The sequence below is a fragment of the Salmo trutta genome, chromosome 38 (genome assembly GCF_901001165.1).
Source record: "Salmo trutta chromosome 38, fSalTru1.1, whole genome shotgun sequence".
Lineage (NCBI taxonomy): Eukaryota > Metazoa > Chordata > Actinopteri > Salmoniformes > Salmonidae > Salmo > Salmo trutta.
This window is the reverse complement of record NC_042994.1, coordinates 18,140,771-18,159,663: the sequence shown is the minus strand read 5'-3', so window position 1 is coordinate 18,159,663 and position 18,893 is coordinate 18,140,771. Positions and strand designations below refer to the sequence as shown.

General features: G+C 41.6%; 3 protein-coding genes and 1 long non-coding RNA gene across 4 annotated transcripts; 1 reads left to right on the top strand and 3 right to left on the bottom strand.

Moving 5' to 3' along the window:
- Positions 1–205: 205 nt before the first annotated feature.
- Positions 206–18,887, bottom strand: LOC115177872 (dispanin subfamily A member 2b-like). Its single transcript, XM_029738868.1, has 3 exons — positions 18,825–18,887; positions 1,044–1,299; positions 206–636 (listed from the first exon to the last, which is right to left on the bottom strand). Exons 2-3 carry the CDS (start codon positions 1,269–1,271, stop codon positions 481–483), a joined length of 384 nt encoding a protein of 127 aa, XP_029594728.1. The 5' UTR covers positions 1,272–1,299; positions 18,825–18,887; the 3' UTR covers positions 206–480.
- LOC115177873 (dispanin subfamily A member 2b) lies at positions 2,907–4,976 on the bottom strand. Its single transcript, XM_029738869.1, has 2 exons — positions 4,638–4,976; positions 2,907–4,230 (listed from the first exon to the last, which is right to left on the bottom strand). The coding sequence occupies exons 1-2, from the start codon at positions 4,863–4,865 to the stop codon at positions 4,075–4,077; spliced, it is 384 nt and encodes a 127-aa protein (XP_029594729.1). The 5' UTR covers positions 4,866–4,976; the 3' UTR covers positions 2,907–4,074.
- LOC115177875 (uncharacterized) lies at positions 5,380–6,439 on the top strand. The gene is made up of 2 exons (XR_003872522.1): positions 5,380–5,849; positions 6,243–6,439. It is a non-coding gene; the product is annotated as an uncharacterized LOC115177875 (long non-coding RNA).
- LOC115177874 (dispanin subfamily A member 2b) lies at positions 17,739–18,893 on the bottom strand. Its single transcript, XM_029738870.1, has 2 exons — positions 18,569–18,893; positions 17,739–18,161 (listed from the first exon to the last, which is right to left on the bottom strand). Exons 1-2 carry the CDS (start codon positions 18,794–18,796, stop codon positions 18,006–18,008), a joined length of 384 nt encoding a protein of 127 aa, XP_029594730.1. The 5' UTR covers positions 18,797–18,893; the 3' UTR covers positions 17,739–18,005.

The window sequence follows — 18,893 nt, the reverse complement described above, 5'->3', positions numbered from 1 at the left end:
CATGTCAGGATATGTATGTTCATGGACCTCTCAGATTCAGTCAACAGTTCAATTGCTGACCCGAGCCAAGTTCTGTTATGCCGTCTCTGCCAAGTGGATACAAAGCCATGGGAATTGTTTTCTTGTTAAGTGAGTGTATGTTTATATGGGACGAGTCTCACAGAGTCGTTAACATCCATTAACACCTATAAAAACTGAAATGTAATGCATTTACAAAAATGTTGAATTTATTTATAAAAAATTACATTTGAATGGAAATTCAAAAGAATCATCTTGCATCCTTAAAACACAAAACTAAAGAAGAGCAAATCAGATCTGGTACACAGTGCTGAAGGAACTTATGTGGTGTGTGTGTGTTAAAGAGATGAGCTTAAATGTATCAGGACACAATCCTAGAGGTGTATAACACCTGCCAAGACATCAAATGAACACTTTTTCCCCTGGCGTTGCAAACACCATGCTCTACCAACTAAGCCATACTCAGTGTGCAACTTGGTAGATGATGATACCATAGGTGATGAAGAGGAAGAGCAGCCCAAGGATTGCCAAAGTCAGGGTCACAGTATTAAAGCAGCGTGCAGTGTTCCCGTGTTTTCTTGCTCCCTCCAAGTCTCCAACCATCTTCCTATCCCTGGACTGGAAGACAAAATGTAGAATCATTTATATTATAGAATCATTCATGTGTTGCTAATTGTGTTTATGTAGCGATGCATATTAGTTAACAACATGCACACATGACATTTCACACTAATGGGATGATCTCAGTCATGTATTACCCTCTTAGTGGTTTAATACTCCTTAAAACACTTATTTTAGAGTAAAGATCTATAGAGCCTATAGATTAAGTACAGACTACACATTTTTATAACACTGTGATAACAAGAGAGTGAAACGCGAATGTAGATAATTGTTATGCTGTCTTCCTTCCATAGTTCAAAGTTGGTCGCCTATATAATAACTTGCTCAACTTGAAAATCCATACAATACAAGCACCAACACCAGACATTGCTATAAAAAGCTATATAAGGAGAATTCCAACTCACCTTTATGGAGAAATACACCGCTAACATTCCGAGACAGAATGGGTTGCCGTACACGAGGCTGCAAAGTGACCAGATAATGTGATCCCTGGGCTGAGGTACAACGGGCTGTGGCTGTCCCAAGACGACGGTATGTTGGAACTTGGGCGCTCCGTGAGTGTCTTCAAGACGCATGTACTTATTTCCTTTCATTGGGACAAACTCTGGCTGGTACGATGGTGGTTGATCCATGGCAAGCGAATATAGCTACTTATTTAGCCTAGTGTTAAAAAATAAACAAAGGCTCTTGAACAAACGAAAAGAGACGTTTCTTTTGTGAGGTGAGGTGGAGGGTTTATAAGAGGAGTGGAGTGGTGAAGGATGATGTCATAAGCACTGTTTCCAGTAAATGTGTATGTTTTGATTTCTGGAGGCCCTCCCCCCCTCTCTTGCACAATAGATAGCACTGATAGTCAATCTTTTTGTTCTGCTTTTGGGAGTGTATACCCAAAGATATTTGACTGGACTTCCTGTCACTACCATATTTGGTAGTGAGAAAACATACCGAATGCTTCTGCTTCATAGCCCTGTGACATGTCTGTGTCACCACTTCTGTCTGTGGTATACAAGTCTGTCTATCCCCTCTAACTGGTTATCCTCTACAGAATCGGTGTTCCCCCGCGGGACGGTTGAACTAGCGTGCACTAATGTGATTAGCATGACGTTGTAAGTAACAAGAACATTTCCCAGGAAATGGACATGTCTTATATGGGCAGAAAGCTTAAATTCTTGTTAATCTAACTGCACTGTCCAATTTACACAAGCTATTACAGTGAAAAAATATCATGCTATTGTTTGAGGAGAGTGCTTTTATCACAGCAACTAGTTTGATACATTCACCTCTGAAGGTAAAAAATATACTTATATTCAGTAATCTTGTTCTGATTTGTCATCCTGAGGGTCCCAGAGATAAAATGTAGCCTAGTTTTGTTTGATAAAATCCATTTTTATATTGAAATGTAGGAACTGGGTTCTAGAGTTTGAAGCCCTGCTGTCTGCCCTCCCTCCCCCGTAGGGAAGCTAATTATCCATAATTTATGACATTCATGGGAGTGTGTAAACATACATTTGTTATTACCATATCATGTTTGTATATTCTCTATAGTTATGAACTTGAAAATGTATCAATTGACCAACTCGGCACATTATGGCAGTAATGAACAGTAATGCAATGGTTCATTGGATCAGTCTAAAACTTTGCACACACACTGCTGCCATCCAGTGGACAGAATCTAAATTGCACCTAGAGTCCAAAGTCATATAATGGCCTTTCTCTTGCATTTCAAAGATGAGGAAAAATATATATATAATATATATATGTATATACATATAGAAAACACGTTTTTTCTTTGTATTATCTTTTACCAGATCTAATGTGTTATATTCTCCGACATTAATTTCACATTTCCACAAACTTCAAAGTGTTTCCTTTCAAATGGTATCAAAAATATGCATATCCTTGCTTCAGGTTTTATTATTTTTTTAAATTTTATTTCACAAAAACAACAACAGAGTTACACATAAACAAACGTACAGTCAATAACACAATAAGGTCCTGAGCTACAGGCAGTTAGATTTGGGTATATAATTTTAAGGGAAAATTTTTAAAAAAAAGGGTCCAATCCTTTTAAACAACTCAAAATATATTTTATATTTGAGATTCTTCAAAGTAGCCACCCTTTGCCTTGATGACAGCTTGGCACACTGTTGGCATAAAAACATTAAGCCATATTTCCTCCTTCTTTTAGCCCTGAAAGGGCCCAGAACTCTGCAGGCTTTGAGCTTTGCAAGGAGCCTGAAAATGGCCCCCAGCTTCCACTTTATTTATTTTTTAGCTTTGTCCCAATCATCTGATCTAGATCAACTCACTCTACTGATCTGCTTTCCTTCAAGAATTATACTGACAAGAGGAAACCTGTGTGAATCCCTATAAAAATGCATCCTTGACAAAAGCCCTAATGTCTCCTTCCTCCCCATCTTAAAGTAAGCAATCTCTGTGTATAAATGGATAAAGTCTGCAGCTATTACTTTCACCAATCCACCGTTGTCAGATAAGGCAGGGAGAAGGGGAAGGATAGAAGGAATGATAAACGTAAGTATTTTATTTAACAGGACCTTGAATTGAATAGTGTTTGTTTTACCCATCAAACCTACAGAGACTATTTTCTCCAGAGGGAAAATAGATGATAGTAAGCTATTCAAGAGTACTGTGACACAGCCAGCCAGGGATTCCTGGTGACATAGCTTGTCTCGGAAACCAGGCCTGGACTTTCTACACTGCTGGAAATTACACTTTTACAACATCAACATCTGTTGATAATTTGTATCAGAGTAATAAGTCAAAAATACCTAATACTGTTCATTCTTGGTGTTGATAAAGTTGTTCAACATACTCAAATTCCTACATCTTTATATCACACAAGGACAAGTAATCTTAGCAACCATAAATAGTACAGATTGTGTCTTAAACATTGTTGGAGAGCGACAACAAAGACAAGCCATGTCAGGACATGTATGTTCATGGACCTCTCAGATTCAGTCAACAGTTCAATTGCTGACCCGAGCCAAGTTCTGTTATGCCGTCTCTGCCAAGTGGATACAAAGCCATGGGAATTGTTTTCTTGTTAAGTGAGTGTATGTTTATATGGGACGAGTCTTACAGAGTCGTTAACATCCATTAACACCTATAAAATCTGAAATGTAATGCATTTACAACATTTTAAAATGTATTTATAAAAAATTACATTTGAATGGAACTTCAAAAGAATCTTGCATCCTTAAAACACAAAACTAAAGAAGAGCAAATCAGTTCTGGTACACAGTGCTGAAGGAACTTATGTGGTGTGTGTGTGTGTGTGTGTGTGTGTGTGTGTGTGTGTGTGTGTGTGTGTTAAAGAGATGAGCTGAAATGTATCAGGACACAATCCTAGAGGTGTATAACACCTGCCAAGATTTCAAAATGAACACTTTTTACAAAAGCAAAGACTGGAACTACTCAGTGTGCAACTTGGTAGATGATGATACCATAGGTGATGAAGAGGAAGAGCAGCCCAAGGATTGCCAAAGTCAGGGTCACAGTATTAAAGCAGCGTGCAGTGTTCCCGTGTTTTCTTGCTCCCTCCAAGTCTCCAACCATCTTCCTATCCCTGGACTGGAAGACAAAATGTAGAATCATTTATATTATAGAATCATTCATGTGTTGCTGATTGTGTTTATGTAGCGATGCATATTAGTTAACAACATGCACACATGACATTTCATACTAATGGGATGATCTCAGTCATGTATTACCCTCTTAGTGGTTTAATACTCCTTAAAACACTTATTTTGGAGTAAAGATCTATAGAGCCTATAGATGAAGTACAGACTACACATTTTTATAACACTGTGATAACAAGAGAGTGAAACGCAAATGTAGATAATTGTTATGCTGTCTTCCTTCCATAGTTCAAAGTTGGTCGCCTATATAATAACTTTCTCAACTTGAAAATCCATACAATACAAGCACCAACACCAGACATTGCTATAAAAAGCTATATAAGGAGAATTCCAACTCACCTTTATGGAGAAATACACCGCTAACATTCCGAGACAGAATGGGTTGCCGTACACGAGGCTGCAAAGTGACCAGATAATGTGATCCCTGGGCTGAGGTACAACGGGCTGTGGCTGTCCCAAGACGACGGTATGTTGGAACTTGGGCGCTCCGTGAGTGTCTTCAAGACGCATGTACTTATTTCCTTTCATTGGGACAAACTCTGGCTGGTACGATGGTGGTTGATCCATGGCAAGCGAATATAGCTACTTATTTAGCCTCGTGTTAAAAAATAGACAATGATTCTCGAGCAAACGAGAAAGTGAGACCCAAAGAGACGTTTCTTTTGTGAGGTGGAGGGTTTATAAGAGGAGAGGAGTGGTGAAGGTTGGCGTCATTAGCACTGTTTCCAGTAAATGTGTGTTTTGATTTCTGGAGGCCCTCCCCCCCTCTCTTGCACAATAGCAGGATTGTCAAACTTTTTTTTTTTGCTTTTGGGAGTGTATACCCAAAGATATGTGACTGGAGTTCCTGTCACTACCATATTTAGTAGTGAGAAAACGTTACGTGGTGCAGTGCATTCGGAAAGTATTCAGACCCATTGACTTGTTTGTTGTTATGTTACAGCCTTATTCTAAAATTGATTACATAAAAAATGGCTTCATCAATCTACACACAATACCCCATAATGACAAAGCGAAAACAGTGTTTTAGAAATGTTTGCAAATGTCGTGTTATCCCGTTTCTACTGTAGCTCACTGTGTTTATGGAGGATAATATATTTGTGTATATTCCTTATAACCGCGGACACGTGAGGTAACGTTACTAATTTCATAACCTTTGTGGTGTTTTATTCACCATCCGCGCTGCCCTCAAGCAAAGGCACGAAGCCTGTTTTTATTTACAGGCTGTTTTCAATTAGTTAATTGTAAATCATTTACGAACAAGTTTTTTATTTTCTAATAACAGTTTGAATTGAGGTGTGTTCCGCCCCATTCATTCACAGAAAAGTTGTCATTTTTACCTTTGCCGACCAATTCAGTTTTTGGACATTTCTGACCCGGACAAAATTCCCCAAACACTTCCCAATTGTTATTGCAGTTCAAGTCTGCAGACATTTGCTCATCTCCCGTCCTGCACAGACTTGTTCACATTTTCCATCTGTTGCCTGCATCGCAGTCATAGTTGTCTTCGTTACCAATAATAACTTTCGAGATGTGTGCGTTTCTATCAAAGTAAGTGCCTTATTACGTTATAATAGTTTATGCTTGTCTGTTATGTCGTTTCTACTGTAGCATATTATATTTGTGTATATTCTTTATAACCGCGGACACGCGAGGTAACGTTACTAATTTCATAACCTTTATGGTGTTATATTCAATCGTGCTTATGTAGCTAGTTACATTCTTCTATTAGCTCTGTAAAACAATGCTAATTGTGTCAGAGAAGTATTGGCTTGTTGTATTTTGAAGCTACCCAGGAAATATTGAAAAATATCTTCTTATACCACTTGGTCGTTTTCTGAGTGCATTCCACAAAGCTGTTTATCATGTCCGCCTTATCCACTGCCCCATTTTGAGGTTATAGTCAAGCTCACAGTCTGGTTTGATGTTTCTCTCTCCCGTCAGGTGGTCCACCTTCCCTGTGGCCGACATGGTTGCTGTATGGACAGTGGAGAGGACATGGATGTCTCGTTTGTCATGCCACTTTACTGCCAGCAGTTGACATTTTCTATTTTTGTATAACGGGTCATTTAGGATGGCAGTAGCATTGTTGATGAAATGCAGTCTTGGGGAAAGAGGGTGACAAAGAAGGGAGTTGCAAACATAGGATCTGTGTTTCAGTATTCTCTTAGGGAGTTCTTCTTTACTATCCCCATGAGGATGACTGTCACCAGGAAGGTATACATTTCACTAATTGTGATTGTCCCCTCCACTCTTGGCTCTCTCTTCTCCAGTAGTTCCAAGGCATTGCGATTGGTCTCTGCTATGTCTCCCACCAGCTCCTCTGTCAGAAACAACTTGAAGCACTCTGCCTCAGATGGAAATGGAAAGGGGCGTTGCACTCCAGACTGGGACTCATCAAAGCAAACAGCAGGGCCAGGAGGGGTGAAATGGCTGGCAGCCTTCCAGCTACCACATAACTCCTGTACTTCATCCACTGTCGGTCTGCCTCCATCACCACCAGCATCTTCAGCATCTTCAAAGGGAACTGGGACTTTGTCAGTGGTCAAGGGGTCCTCAGATTCAGGGTTCTCAATGGCTGGAGGGCAGCTCCTCCCTGTCAGAATCTGATTCCTGACTTTCAGACTCATTGTCAGAATTTCTTTTACATCTCCAGAATTTCCGCATTTGTGAGTTGTCTCCTTTTGAAAGACATTGCTAATGCTACAGCATAGCTCACTAGCTACATACATAAACGACAACACTCAATGGTTCAGAGTGAGAATTTCCGTGATTGCCTGCCTGCACGTGCCATTTTTATCAATAAATCACTATCAGAAAATGTTTTGTGTTAATTATTGATATATCTACTGTATTATTCTCATGTTTTTCAATTATCGGTGATAAATCATGCATTCCGATTCATGCATAGATTGTAATGGGCACATAGTGTGGGTAAAATACTTTTTTGAAGGTTGTACTAATTATGATGAGCTAAGCTAATTCCAGCTATGTGTGTGGAGCCATAGTTGTTGACATAATACATTCTGGGTTTCACGTAATCGTCTGTCAGACCAAATATGCTATAACAAAATTAGGTGAGTAAGGGTTCAGTCATTTTTTGAGAACTTCAGGAAGTGAATGGTGGAAAGTGAACGATGTTAGATGACACACCCATTCAACATGCATGCAGACCAAACTTTGGTTTCTGTGGGGAAAAAAGCATGGCTGCAAACTAATCATTCTTGGATTACTTTCGATTTCTAGAAAGTGTTTTACTCAATTATTTTGATCAACGGTGTGCTCACCCGATGTGATTAATTATACATAGTAATTGCTATTAGCTAATTCATATTGTAGTTTATGTCAGCCGAGAGTTAGAAAATATGACCACATGTGTTGCATTAATTTTTCCTCAGCACTAGGACAAATGTAGCCTACATTTTTCCGGTTAGGATGATTGTGTTATGCTATAGATACTTATGTAAATATCTGATCATTACATCCAATAATAAATTGCTCACATTCTGGACATAACTTTGTAAGGACTGTGTGTAAATAGTTTCTGAAAAAAGTGTGGCCAGCTCAAATGCTGATTGTTGCGTCATTCGAAACTGTCCATTCACACGGGTGTGATCGTTCTACAGTGGTCCCTGAAGCTTACAATCACACCCGTGTGAACGGACAGTTTCGAATGCAGCAACAAGCAGCATTTGGGCTGGCCAAATGCATTTGAGCTGGCCAAACCCATGTGATGGTACATGTGAAAGGGTTAACAGACACCACAACGACCTTAGAAAGCACTAATCATTCCGCACTAATACCAGTCTGTCAATCCTGCCCTCTATCTACCATTCATAATGACAATGATGGTAAGTGGATCATTTGTCCAGTTTTGCAATAGTCTAACTAGCAATCACAGGGTAACATGGGGTAAGACACCTCCCCCTAAGATCAATGTCTAATTGCTGACAAAATAGCAAAGGTGGCTGATGGAGATGCTTAGGGTAACAAACTATAAAGGTAAATAAATGGCCACAGTCAACAGATGTTATTTAATCAAATACATTTTTTGGGTAAAGGGGCATTTTGCCCAGCTACCCTGGGTGCTTCATAAAACTTTACAACCAGTCTATGCTTATCAACTGCCTTTCTTTATTGAATTTGTTTTGGATTCCCATCCTCTCCGCTAGGTCAAAGGCAAGTTTTCACATCACATGATGTAAGTCCAAAAAGGGCTCTTTACATTTCTGGGATATGACTCACCAGGTCACATTTGAAAGAACTAGTGAAGACTGGTAACCCACCCAAATGGCTGTGGCCTGTGGTTTTGACCTGCTTGTCTCGGTGGCGCCTCAGGGTTTTGTGTGGCACATTATGTCACGCCCTGATCTGTTTCACCTGTCCCTGTGATTGTCTCCACCCCCTCCAGGTGTCGCTTATTTTCCACAGTGTATTTATCCCTGTGTTTCCTGTCTCTCTGTGCCAGTTCGTCTTGTATGTTTAGTCAAGTCAACCAGCGTGTTTTTCCCCGTACTCCTTTCTATTCTCTTTTGCTAGTCTTCCCGGTTTTGATCACTGCCTGACTCTGGACTACTTTCCCACCTGCCTGATCATCCTGCCTGCCCTTCGGTACCTATTGGACTCTGAACTGGTTTTGACCTTTTGCCTTTTTGGATTAATAAACATTGTAAGACTTCAACCATCTGCCTCTTGTGTCTGCATCTGGGTCTCGCCTTGAGCTTGATACATTAAAAGCACGGGCATTCTGCCCATTTTCAATAGCATTCAGGGCACAACGAAGTGCATCTTCGCCATAGCCACCACGATCATATATTTTGTTGGTAACTCTCATCTGAAAATATATTTTTTCAAGTGTTTTATGAACAGTTGAGGACTGAACCCTAACCCCTATTATGAACTTAACCTAACCCTAAACCCTATTCTAATCCTAACCCTGGCCCCTATTCTAACCCTAATCCTAACCCTAGCAGACATTATCTTATGCTAACTAGCTGGCAAGCATTTATTTAATCTTGCTAGCTAACTGGGGGATCGCTAGCTATGCTAGCAGATGTAAAATCTTTGAAAGTCGCACCAATTATCTATATAAATCCACAAGATCATAGAGGAATAGCGGATAGGCAGCGGAGATGCCTGGTGCATCATTGTGCATGAAAGATCAGTGGAGACATAATACATGCAGCTCAAAAAGCTCCCCTATGGGTCTTGTTTGGGGACAATACAATCATACTACCTAGACTAGCCTATGTCACCACAATGTAATGAATAATTGCATCATTGTTTTCAAGTGAGTACAACATTCTACTCTTGGCTGTAAACTGCAGTGAAAATGTCATTTGAATAAAGGCCCAAACGCTCTATGATTTGAATGTTTCATTCCATTTGGATCAGTTGTGGGTCTACTCTCGACAGTTTATAAGGTCTAGAAAGGTCTAGAAAGGCACCGAAGCAGGCCAGTCTTGGAGATAGAATGGCGGCGGAAGAAATGGCAGCAGTTTTACGGGCACCCAACCAATTGTGCTATTATGTGTTTTTTTCACGTTATTTGTAACTTATTTTGTACATAATGTTTCTGCAACCGTATCTTACGGCAAAAAAGAGCTTCTGGATATCAGGACAGCGATCACTCACCTTGGATTAGATAAAGATTTTTTCAACAACAAGCAAGACTCACATGATATTCTCCAAACACCCGGCAGGGCCGACATCCCAGTTATTCACAAGAGGAAGCGACGCAGGTATAGAGGACGAAGAGCCGGATGCCTCGTCAGGACCCGCAGAAAGCGAGTAGGAAAGCTGCTGTTACCGTCAATATTACTCGCCGTGCAATCATTGGACAATAAATTAGACAAGGTACGATCACAAATATCCTACCATCAGGACATCAACAACTATACTATCCTATGTTTCACAGAGTTGTGGCTGAATGACGACATGGATATTCAGCTAGCGGGATATACGCTGCACCGGCAGGATAGAAGAGCACACTCCGGTAAGACAAGGGAGGTCTGTCTGTGCATTTTTGTAAACAACAGCTGGTGCACGGAATCTAAGGAAGCCTCTAGATTTTGCTCGCGTGAAGTAGAGTATATTGCGGTAAATTGCAGGCCACACTACTTCCCTAGAGAGTTCTCAGCTATACTTTTCGTGGCTGTTTATTTACCACCAAAAACAGATGCTGGCACTAAGACCGCACTCAGTCAGCTGTATAAGGAAAAAATCAAACAGGAAACCACTCACCCAGAGGCGGCGCTCCTAGTGGGCGGAGACTTTAATGCAGGGAAACTGAAATCAGTTCTACCAAATCTCTATCAACATGTTAAATGTGCAACCAGAGGGAAAAAAATTCTAGATCACCTGTACTCCACACACAGAGACGTCCCCACAGTGACTGTACGTACATACCCCAACCAGAAGCCATGGATTACAGGCAACATTCACACTGAGCTAAAGGGTAGAGCTGCCGCTTTCAAGGTGCGGGACTCTAACCCGGAAGCTTACAAGATATCCCGCTATGCCCTGCGACGAACCATCAAACAGGCAAAGCGTCAATACAGGGCTAAGATTGAATCATACTACACCGGCTCCGACGCTCGTCGGATGTGGCAGGGCTTGCAAACTATTACAGACTACAAAGGGAAGCACAGCCGCGAGCTGCCCAGTGACACGAGCCTACCAGACGAGCTAAATCACTTTTATGCTCGCTTCGAGGCAAGCAACACTGAGGCATGCATGAGAGCATCAGCTGTTCCGGGCAACTGTGATCACGATCTCCGTAGCCGACGTGAGTAAGACCTTTAAACAGGTCAACATACACAAGGCTGCGGGGCCAGACGGATTACCACGACGTGTGCTCCGGGCATGTGCTGACCAATTGGCAGGTGTCTTCACTGACATTTCCAACATGTCCATGATTGAGTCTGTAATACCAACATGTTTCAAGCAGACCACCATAGTCCCTGTGCCCAAGAACAGAAAGGCAACCTGCCTAAATGACTACAGACCCGTAGCACTCATGTCCGTAGCCATGAACTGCTTTGAAAGACTGGTAATGGCTCACATCAACACCATTATCCCAGAAACCCTAGACCCACTCCAATTTGCATTCCGCCCAAACAGATCCACAAATGATGCAATCTCTATTGCACTCCACACTGCCCTTTCCCACCTGGACAAAAGGAACACCTATGTGAGAATGCTATTCATTGACTACAGCTCAGCGTTCAACACCATAGTACCCTCAAAGCACATCACTAAGGTAAGGAACCTGGGACTAAAGACCTCCCTCTGCAACTGGATCCTGGACTTCCTGACGGGCCGCCCCCAGGTGGTGAGGGTAGGTAGAAACACATCTGCCATGCTGATCCTCAACACTGGAGCTCCCCAGGGGTGCAGCTCAGTCCCCTCCTGTACTCCCTGTTCACCCATGACTGCATGGCCAGGCACGACTCCAACACCATCATTAAGTTTGCAGATGACACAACATTGGTAGGCCTGATAGGGAGGAGGTCAGAGACCTGGTCGGGTGGTGCCAGAATAACAACCTATCCCTCAACGTAACCAAGACTAAGGAAATGATTGTGGACTACAGGAAAAGGAGCACCGAGCACACCCCATTCTCCTCGACGGGGCTGTAGTGGAGCAGGTTGAGAGCTTCAAGTTCCTTAGTGTCCACATCAACAACAAACTAGAATGGTCCAAACACACCAAGACAGTCGTGAAGAGGGCACGATAATGCCTATTCCCCCTCAGGAAACTAAAAAGATTTGGCATGGTTCCTGAGATCCTCAAAAGGTTCTACAGCTGCAACATCGAGAGCATCCTGACCGGTTGCATCACTGCCTGGTATGGCAATTGCTCGGCCTCCGACCGCAAGGCACTTCAAAGGGTAGTGCGTACGGCCCAGTACATCACTGGGGCAAAGCTGCCTGCCATCCAGGTCCTCTACACCAAGCGGTGTCAGAAGAAGGCCCTAAAAATTGTCAAAGACCCCAGCCACCCCAGTCAAAGACTGTTCTCTCTACTACCGCATGGCAAGCATTAGCAGAGTGCCAAGTCTAGGACAAAAAGTCTTCTCAACAGTTTTTACCCCCAAGCCATAAGACTCCTGAACAGGTAACCAAATGGTTACCCGGACTATTTGCATTGTGTGCCCCCCCAACCCCTCTTTTACGCTGCTGCTACTCTCTGTTTATCATATATGCATAGTCACTTTAACTATACATTCATGTACATACTACCTCAATTGGCCCGACCAACCAGTGCTCCCGCACATTGGCTAACCTGGCTATCTGCATTGTGTCCCACCACCCGCCAACCCCTCTTTTTACGTTACTGCTACTCTCTGTTTATCATATATGCTTAGTCACTTTAACCATACCTACATGAACATACTACCTCAATAAGCCTGACTAACCGGTGTATGTATATAGCCTTGCTACTGTTATTTTCAAATGTCTTTTTACTGTTGTTTTATTTCTTTACTTACCTACACATACACACACACACACACACACCTTTTTTTTCGCACTATTGGTTAGAGCCTGTAAGTAAGCATTTCACTGTAAGGTCTACACCTGTTGTGTTCGGCGCACGTGACAAATAAACTTTGATTTGATTTATTCTTTACTTATAATACTGAGATGCGCTGTCTGTTGCGGATCATCATTCTCCCAAGTCGTCCTATAATAATGTGGCCACATAGGCCTATGCTCCCTGCAGGCCCAGTTATTCAGGAAAACTTAAAGCATGCTCTGCCTCCTCTCAGATCCAAGTGGCTATTCCTTGGCACCAAAAACCATAATGCTATTTGTACCATAAAACTTCAATTAAACGTGTCTCAAATAGCCGCATGTCCCTTTTAATAGGCGGGCAAGGGCACACATTTCAGCAAATAAACACCTGTTTCAAATAAACCCTCTCCCCTCTCTTGAACAATTGTGGAGCTTTTTGAAGATGCCAGGTGAATTAAAACCATGCCATTGTAATCTTTTAAGAATTTCCATATGCAAGATTTTCAATGCATTATTGTAATGAAACAGGTAAAGAGAGCGAGCTTATTCCACGGTAGGTGGCGATCCTGCAATCTTCTGCCGGAGCCTAGCACTATCGACGGCACAGCCCAATTCTATTTAGTTGATTACTCGCAGTGCTACGGGCCAAAAGGTTGAGAGTTCAGCGACCATCGTGTATATGATCAAATAATCAAATCAAATTTATTTGTCACATACACATGGTTAGCAGGTGTTAATGCAAGTGTAGCAAAATGCTTGTGCTTCTAGTTCCGACCATGCAGTAATATCTAAGAAGTAATATAACCTTACAATTTCACAACAACTACCTTATACACACAAGTGTAAAGGAATGAATACGAATATGTACATAAAAATATATAAATGAGTGATGGCCGAACGGCATAGGCAAGATGCAGTAGTTGGTATAGAGTACAGTATATACACATATGAGATGAGCAATGCAGGGTATGAAAACATTATATGAAGTGACATTGTTTAAAGTGGCTAGTGATACATCACATCAAGATGGCAAGATGCAGTAGATGGTATAGAGTACAGTATATACACATATGAGATGAGCAATGCAGGGTATGAGAACATTATATGAAGTGACATTGTTTAAAGTGGCTAGTGATACATCACATCAAGATGGCAAGATGCAGTAGATGGTATAGCATACTGTATATACATATGAGATGAGCAATGTAGGGTATGAGAACATTATATAAAGTGGCATTGTTTAAAGTGGCTAGTGATACATTTAATTACATCAGCTGGCAAGATGCAGTAGATGGTATAGCGTACAGTATATACATAAGAGATGAGTAATGTAGGGTAAGTAAACATTATATAATATATAGTGGCTAGTGATAAATTGATTACATCAAATGCTCCATTATTAAAGTGGGTGGAGTTGAGTCAGTATGTTGGCAGCAGCCACTCAATGTTAGTGATGGCTGTTTAACAGTCTGATGGCCTTGAGATAGAAGCTGTTTTTCAGTCTCTCTTTCCCCGTTTTGATGCACCTGTACTGACCTCGCCTTCTGGATGATAGCGGGGTGAACAGGCAGTGGCTCGGGTGGTTGTTGTCCTTGATGATCTTTTTGGCCTTCCTGTGACATCGGGTGGTATAGGTGTCCTGGAGGGCAGGTAGTTTGCACCCGGTGATGCGTTGTGCAGACCTCACTACCCTCTGGAGAGCCTTCCAGTTATGGGCGGAGCAGCTGCCGTACCAGGCGGTGATACAGCCCGACAGGATGCTCTTGATTGTGCATCTGTAAATGTTTGTGAGTGTTTTTGGTGACAAGCCAAATTTCTTCAGCCTCCTGAGGTTGAAGAGGCGCTGCTGCGCCTTTTTCACCACGCTGTCTGTGTGGGTGGACCATTTCAGTTTGTCCGTGATGTGTACGCCGAGGAACTTAAAACTCTCCACCCTCTCCACTACTGTCCCATCAATGTAGATAGGGGGCTGCTCCCTCTGCTGTTTCCTGAAGTCCACGATCATCTCCTTTGTTTTGTTGACATTGAGTGTGAGGTTATTTTCCTGACACCACGCTCCGAGAGCCCTCACCTCCTCACTGTAGGCCGTCTCGTCGCTGTTGGTAATCAAGCCTACCACTGTAGTGTCGTCTGCAAACTTGATGATTGAGTTGGAGGCGTGCATGGCCACGCAGGCATGGGTTAACAGGGAGTACAGTAGGGGGCTGAGAACGCACCCTTGTGGGGACCCAGTGTTGAGGATCAGCGGGGTGGAGATGTTGTTACCTACCCTCACCACCTGGGGGCGGCCCGTCAGGAAGTCCAGGACACAGTTCCACAGGGCGGGGTCGAGACCCAGGGTCTCGAGCTTAATGACGAGTTTGGAGGGTACTATGGTGTTAAATGCTGAGCTGTAATCGATGAACAGCATTCTTACATAGGTATTCCTCTTGTCCAGATGGGTTAGGGCAGTGTGCAGCGTGATGGCGATTGCATCGTCTGTGGACCTATTGTGGCGGTAAGCAAATTGGAGTGGGTCTAGGGTGTCAGGTAGGGTGGAGGTGATATGGTCCTTGACTAGTCTCTGAAAGCACTTCATGATGACGGAAGTGAGTGCTACAGGGCGGTAGTCATTTAGCTCAGTTACCTTAGCTTTCTTGGGAACAGGAACAATGGTGTCCCTCTTGAAGCATGTGGGGACAGCAGACTGGAATGAATTATTACTGAATTAGTTGATAATTAATTAATTGGGCAAACCATAACCTTGCCTTCATTCCTATGAAGGCAAGGTTATGGTTATGAATTATGATTTATTAACTCAAGCAAGTAAAACGTTTGCTAAGTGATATATCACAATAATAAATGTCAGATCTGCTAAATGCAAAATATATTCTACATGTGACAGGCGCCGTGATTTAATTAAGCAATAAGGCCCGAGGAGGTGTGGTATATGGCCAATATACCACGGCTAAGGGCTGTTCTCATTTACGATGCGACCTGGAGTGCCTGGACACAGCCTTTAGCCGTGGTATATTGGCCATATATCAAAACCCGAGGTGCGTTATTGCTATTATAAACTGATAACCAACATAATTAGCGCAGTAAAAATAAATATTTTGTCATACCTGTGGTATACGGTCTGATATACCACGGCTGTCAGCCAATCAGCATTCAGGGCTCGACCCACATTCGTTTAGCCCGAACTGGGAACTGGGTTCTAGAGTTTGAAGCCCTGCTGTCTGTCCCCCCGTAGGGAAGCTAATTATCCATAATTTATGACATTCCCAGGTGTGTGTAAACATATTTTTTTTATTACCATATAATGTTTGTATGTTCTCTATAGTTATGAACTTGAAAATGTATCAATTGACCAACTTGGCACATTTTGGCAGTAATGAACAGTAATAGAATGGTTCATTGGATCAGTCTAAAACTTTGCACATACACTGCTGCCATCTAGTGGACAGAATCTAAATTGCGCCTAGAGTCCAAAGTCATATAATGGCCTTTCCCTTGCATTTCAAAGATGAAAAAAATAAATAAATATATAAATATATATATAGAAAACCCATTTTTTCTTTGGATTATCTTTTACCAGATCTAATGTGTTATATTCTCTGACATTAATTTCACATTTCCATTTTATTTTATTTCAACTTTATTTAACCAGGTAGGCCAGATGAGAACAAGTTCTCATTTACAACTGCAACCTGGCCAAGATAAAGCAAAGCAGTGCCACAAAAACAACAACAGAGTTACACATAAACAAACATACAGTCAATAACACAATAAGGTCCTGAGCTACAGGCAGTTAGATTTGGGTATATAATTTTAAGGGATTTTTTTTTTTTAAAAGGGTCCGATCCTTTTAAACAACTCAAAATATATTTTATATTTGAGATTCTTCAAAGTAGCCACCCTTTGCCTTGATGACAGCTTGGCACACTGTTGGCATAAAAACATTAAGCCATATCTCCTCCTTCTTTTAGCCCTGAAAGGGCCCAGAACTCTGCAGATTTTGAGCTTCGCAAGGAGCCTGAAAATGGCCCCCAGCTTCCACTTTATTTATTTTTTAGCTTTGTCCCAATCATCCGATCTAGATCAACTCACTCTACTGATCTGCTTTCCTTCAAGAACTATACTGACAAGAGGAAACCTGTGTGAATCCCTATAAAAATGCATCCTTGACAAAAGCCCTAATGTCTCCTTCCTCCCCATCTTAAAGTAAGCAATCTCTGTGTATAAATGGATAAAGTCTGCAGCTATTACTTTCACCAATCCACCTTTGTCAGATAAGGCAGGGAGAAGGGGAAGGATAGAAGGAATGATAAACGTAAGTATTTTATTTAACAGGACCTTGAATTGAATAGTGTTTGTTTTACCCATCAAACCTACAGAGACTACTTTCTCCAGAGGGAAAATAGATGATAGTAAGCTATTCAAGAGTACTGTGACACAGCCAGCCAGGGATTCCTGGTGACATAGCTTGTCTCGGAAACCAGGCCTGGACTTTCTACACTGCTGGAAATTACACTTTTACAACATCAACATCTGTTGATAATTTGTATCAGAGTAATAAGTCAAAAATACCTAATACTGTTCATTCTTGGTGTTGATAAAGTTGTTCAACATACTCAAATTCCTACATCTTTATATCACACAAGGACAAGTAATCTTAGCAACCATAAATAGTACAGATTGTGTCTTAAACATTGTTGGAGAGCGACAACAAAGACAAGCCATGTCAGGACATGTATGTTCATGGACCTCTCAGATTCAGTCAACAGTTCAATTGCTGACCCGAGCCAAGTTCTGTTATGCCGTCTCTGCCAAGTGGATACAAAGCCATGGGAATTGTTTTCTTGTTAAGTGAGTGTATGTTTATATGGGACGAGTCTTACAGAGTCGTTAACATCCATTAACACCTATAAAATCTGAAATGTAATGCATTTACAACATTTTTAAATTTATTTATAAAAAATTACATTTGAATGGAACTTCAAAAGAATCTTGCATCCTTAAAACACAAAACTAAAGAAGAGCAAATCAGTTCTGGTACACAGTGCTGAAGGAACTTATGTGGTGTGTGTGTGTGTGTGTGTGTGTGTTAAAGAGATGAGCTGAAATGTATCAGGACACAATCCTAGAGGTGTATAACACCTGCCAAGATTTCAAAATGAACACTTTTTACAAAAGCAAAGACTGGAACTACTCAGTGTGCAACTTGGTAGATGATGATACCATAGGTGATGAAGAGGAAGAGCAGCCCAAGGATTGCCAAAGTCAGGGTCACAGTATTAAAGCAGCGTGCAGTGTTCCCGTGTTTTCTTGCTCCCTCCAAGTCTCCAACCATCTTCCTATCCCTGGACTGGAAGACAAAATGTAGAATCATTTATATAATAGAATCATTCATGTGTTGCTGATTGTGTTTATGTAGCGATGCATATTAGTTAACAACATGCACACATGTCATTTCACACTAATGGGATGATCTCAGTCATGTATTACCCTCTTAGTGGTTTAATACTCCTTAAAACACTTATTTTGGAGTAAAGATCTATAGAGCCTATAGATGAAGTACAGACTACACATTTTTATAACACTGTGATAACAAGAGAGTGAAACGCAAATGTAGATAATTGTTATGCTGTCTTCCTTCCATAGTTCAAAGTTGGTCGCCTATATAATAACTTGCTCAACTTGAAAATCCATACAATACAAGCACCAACACCAGACATTGCTATAAAAAGCTATATAAGGAGAATTCCAACACACCTTTATGGAGAAATACACCGCTAACATTCCGAGACAGAATGGGTTGCCGTACACGAGGCTGCAAAGTGACCAGATAATGTGATCCCTGGGCTGAGGTACAACGGGCTGTGGCTGTCCCAAGACGACGGTATGTTGGAACTTGGGCGCTCCGTGAGTGTCTTCAAGACGCATGTACTTATTTCCTTTCATTGGGACAAACTCTGGCTGGTACGATGGTGGTTGATCCATGGCAAGCGAATATAGCTACTTATTTAGCCTCGTGTTAAAAAATAGATAATGATTCTCGAGCAAACGAGAAAGTGAGACCCAAAGAGACGTTTCTTTT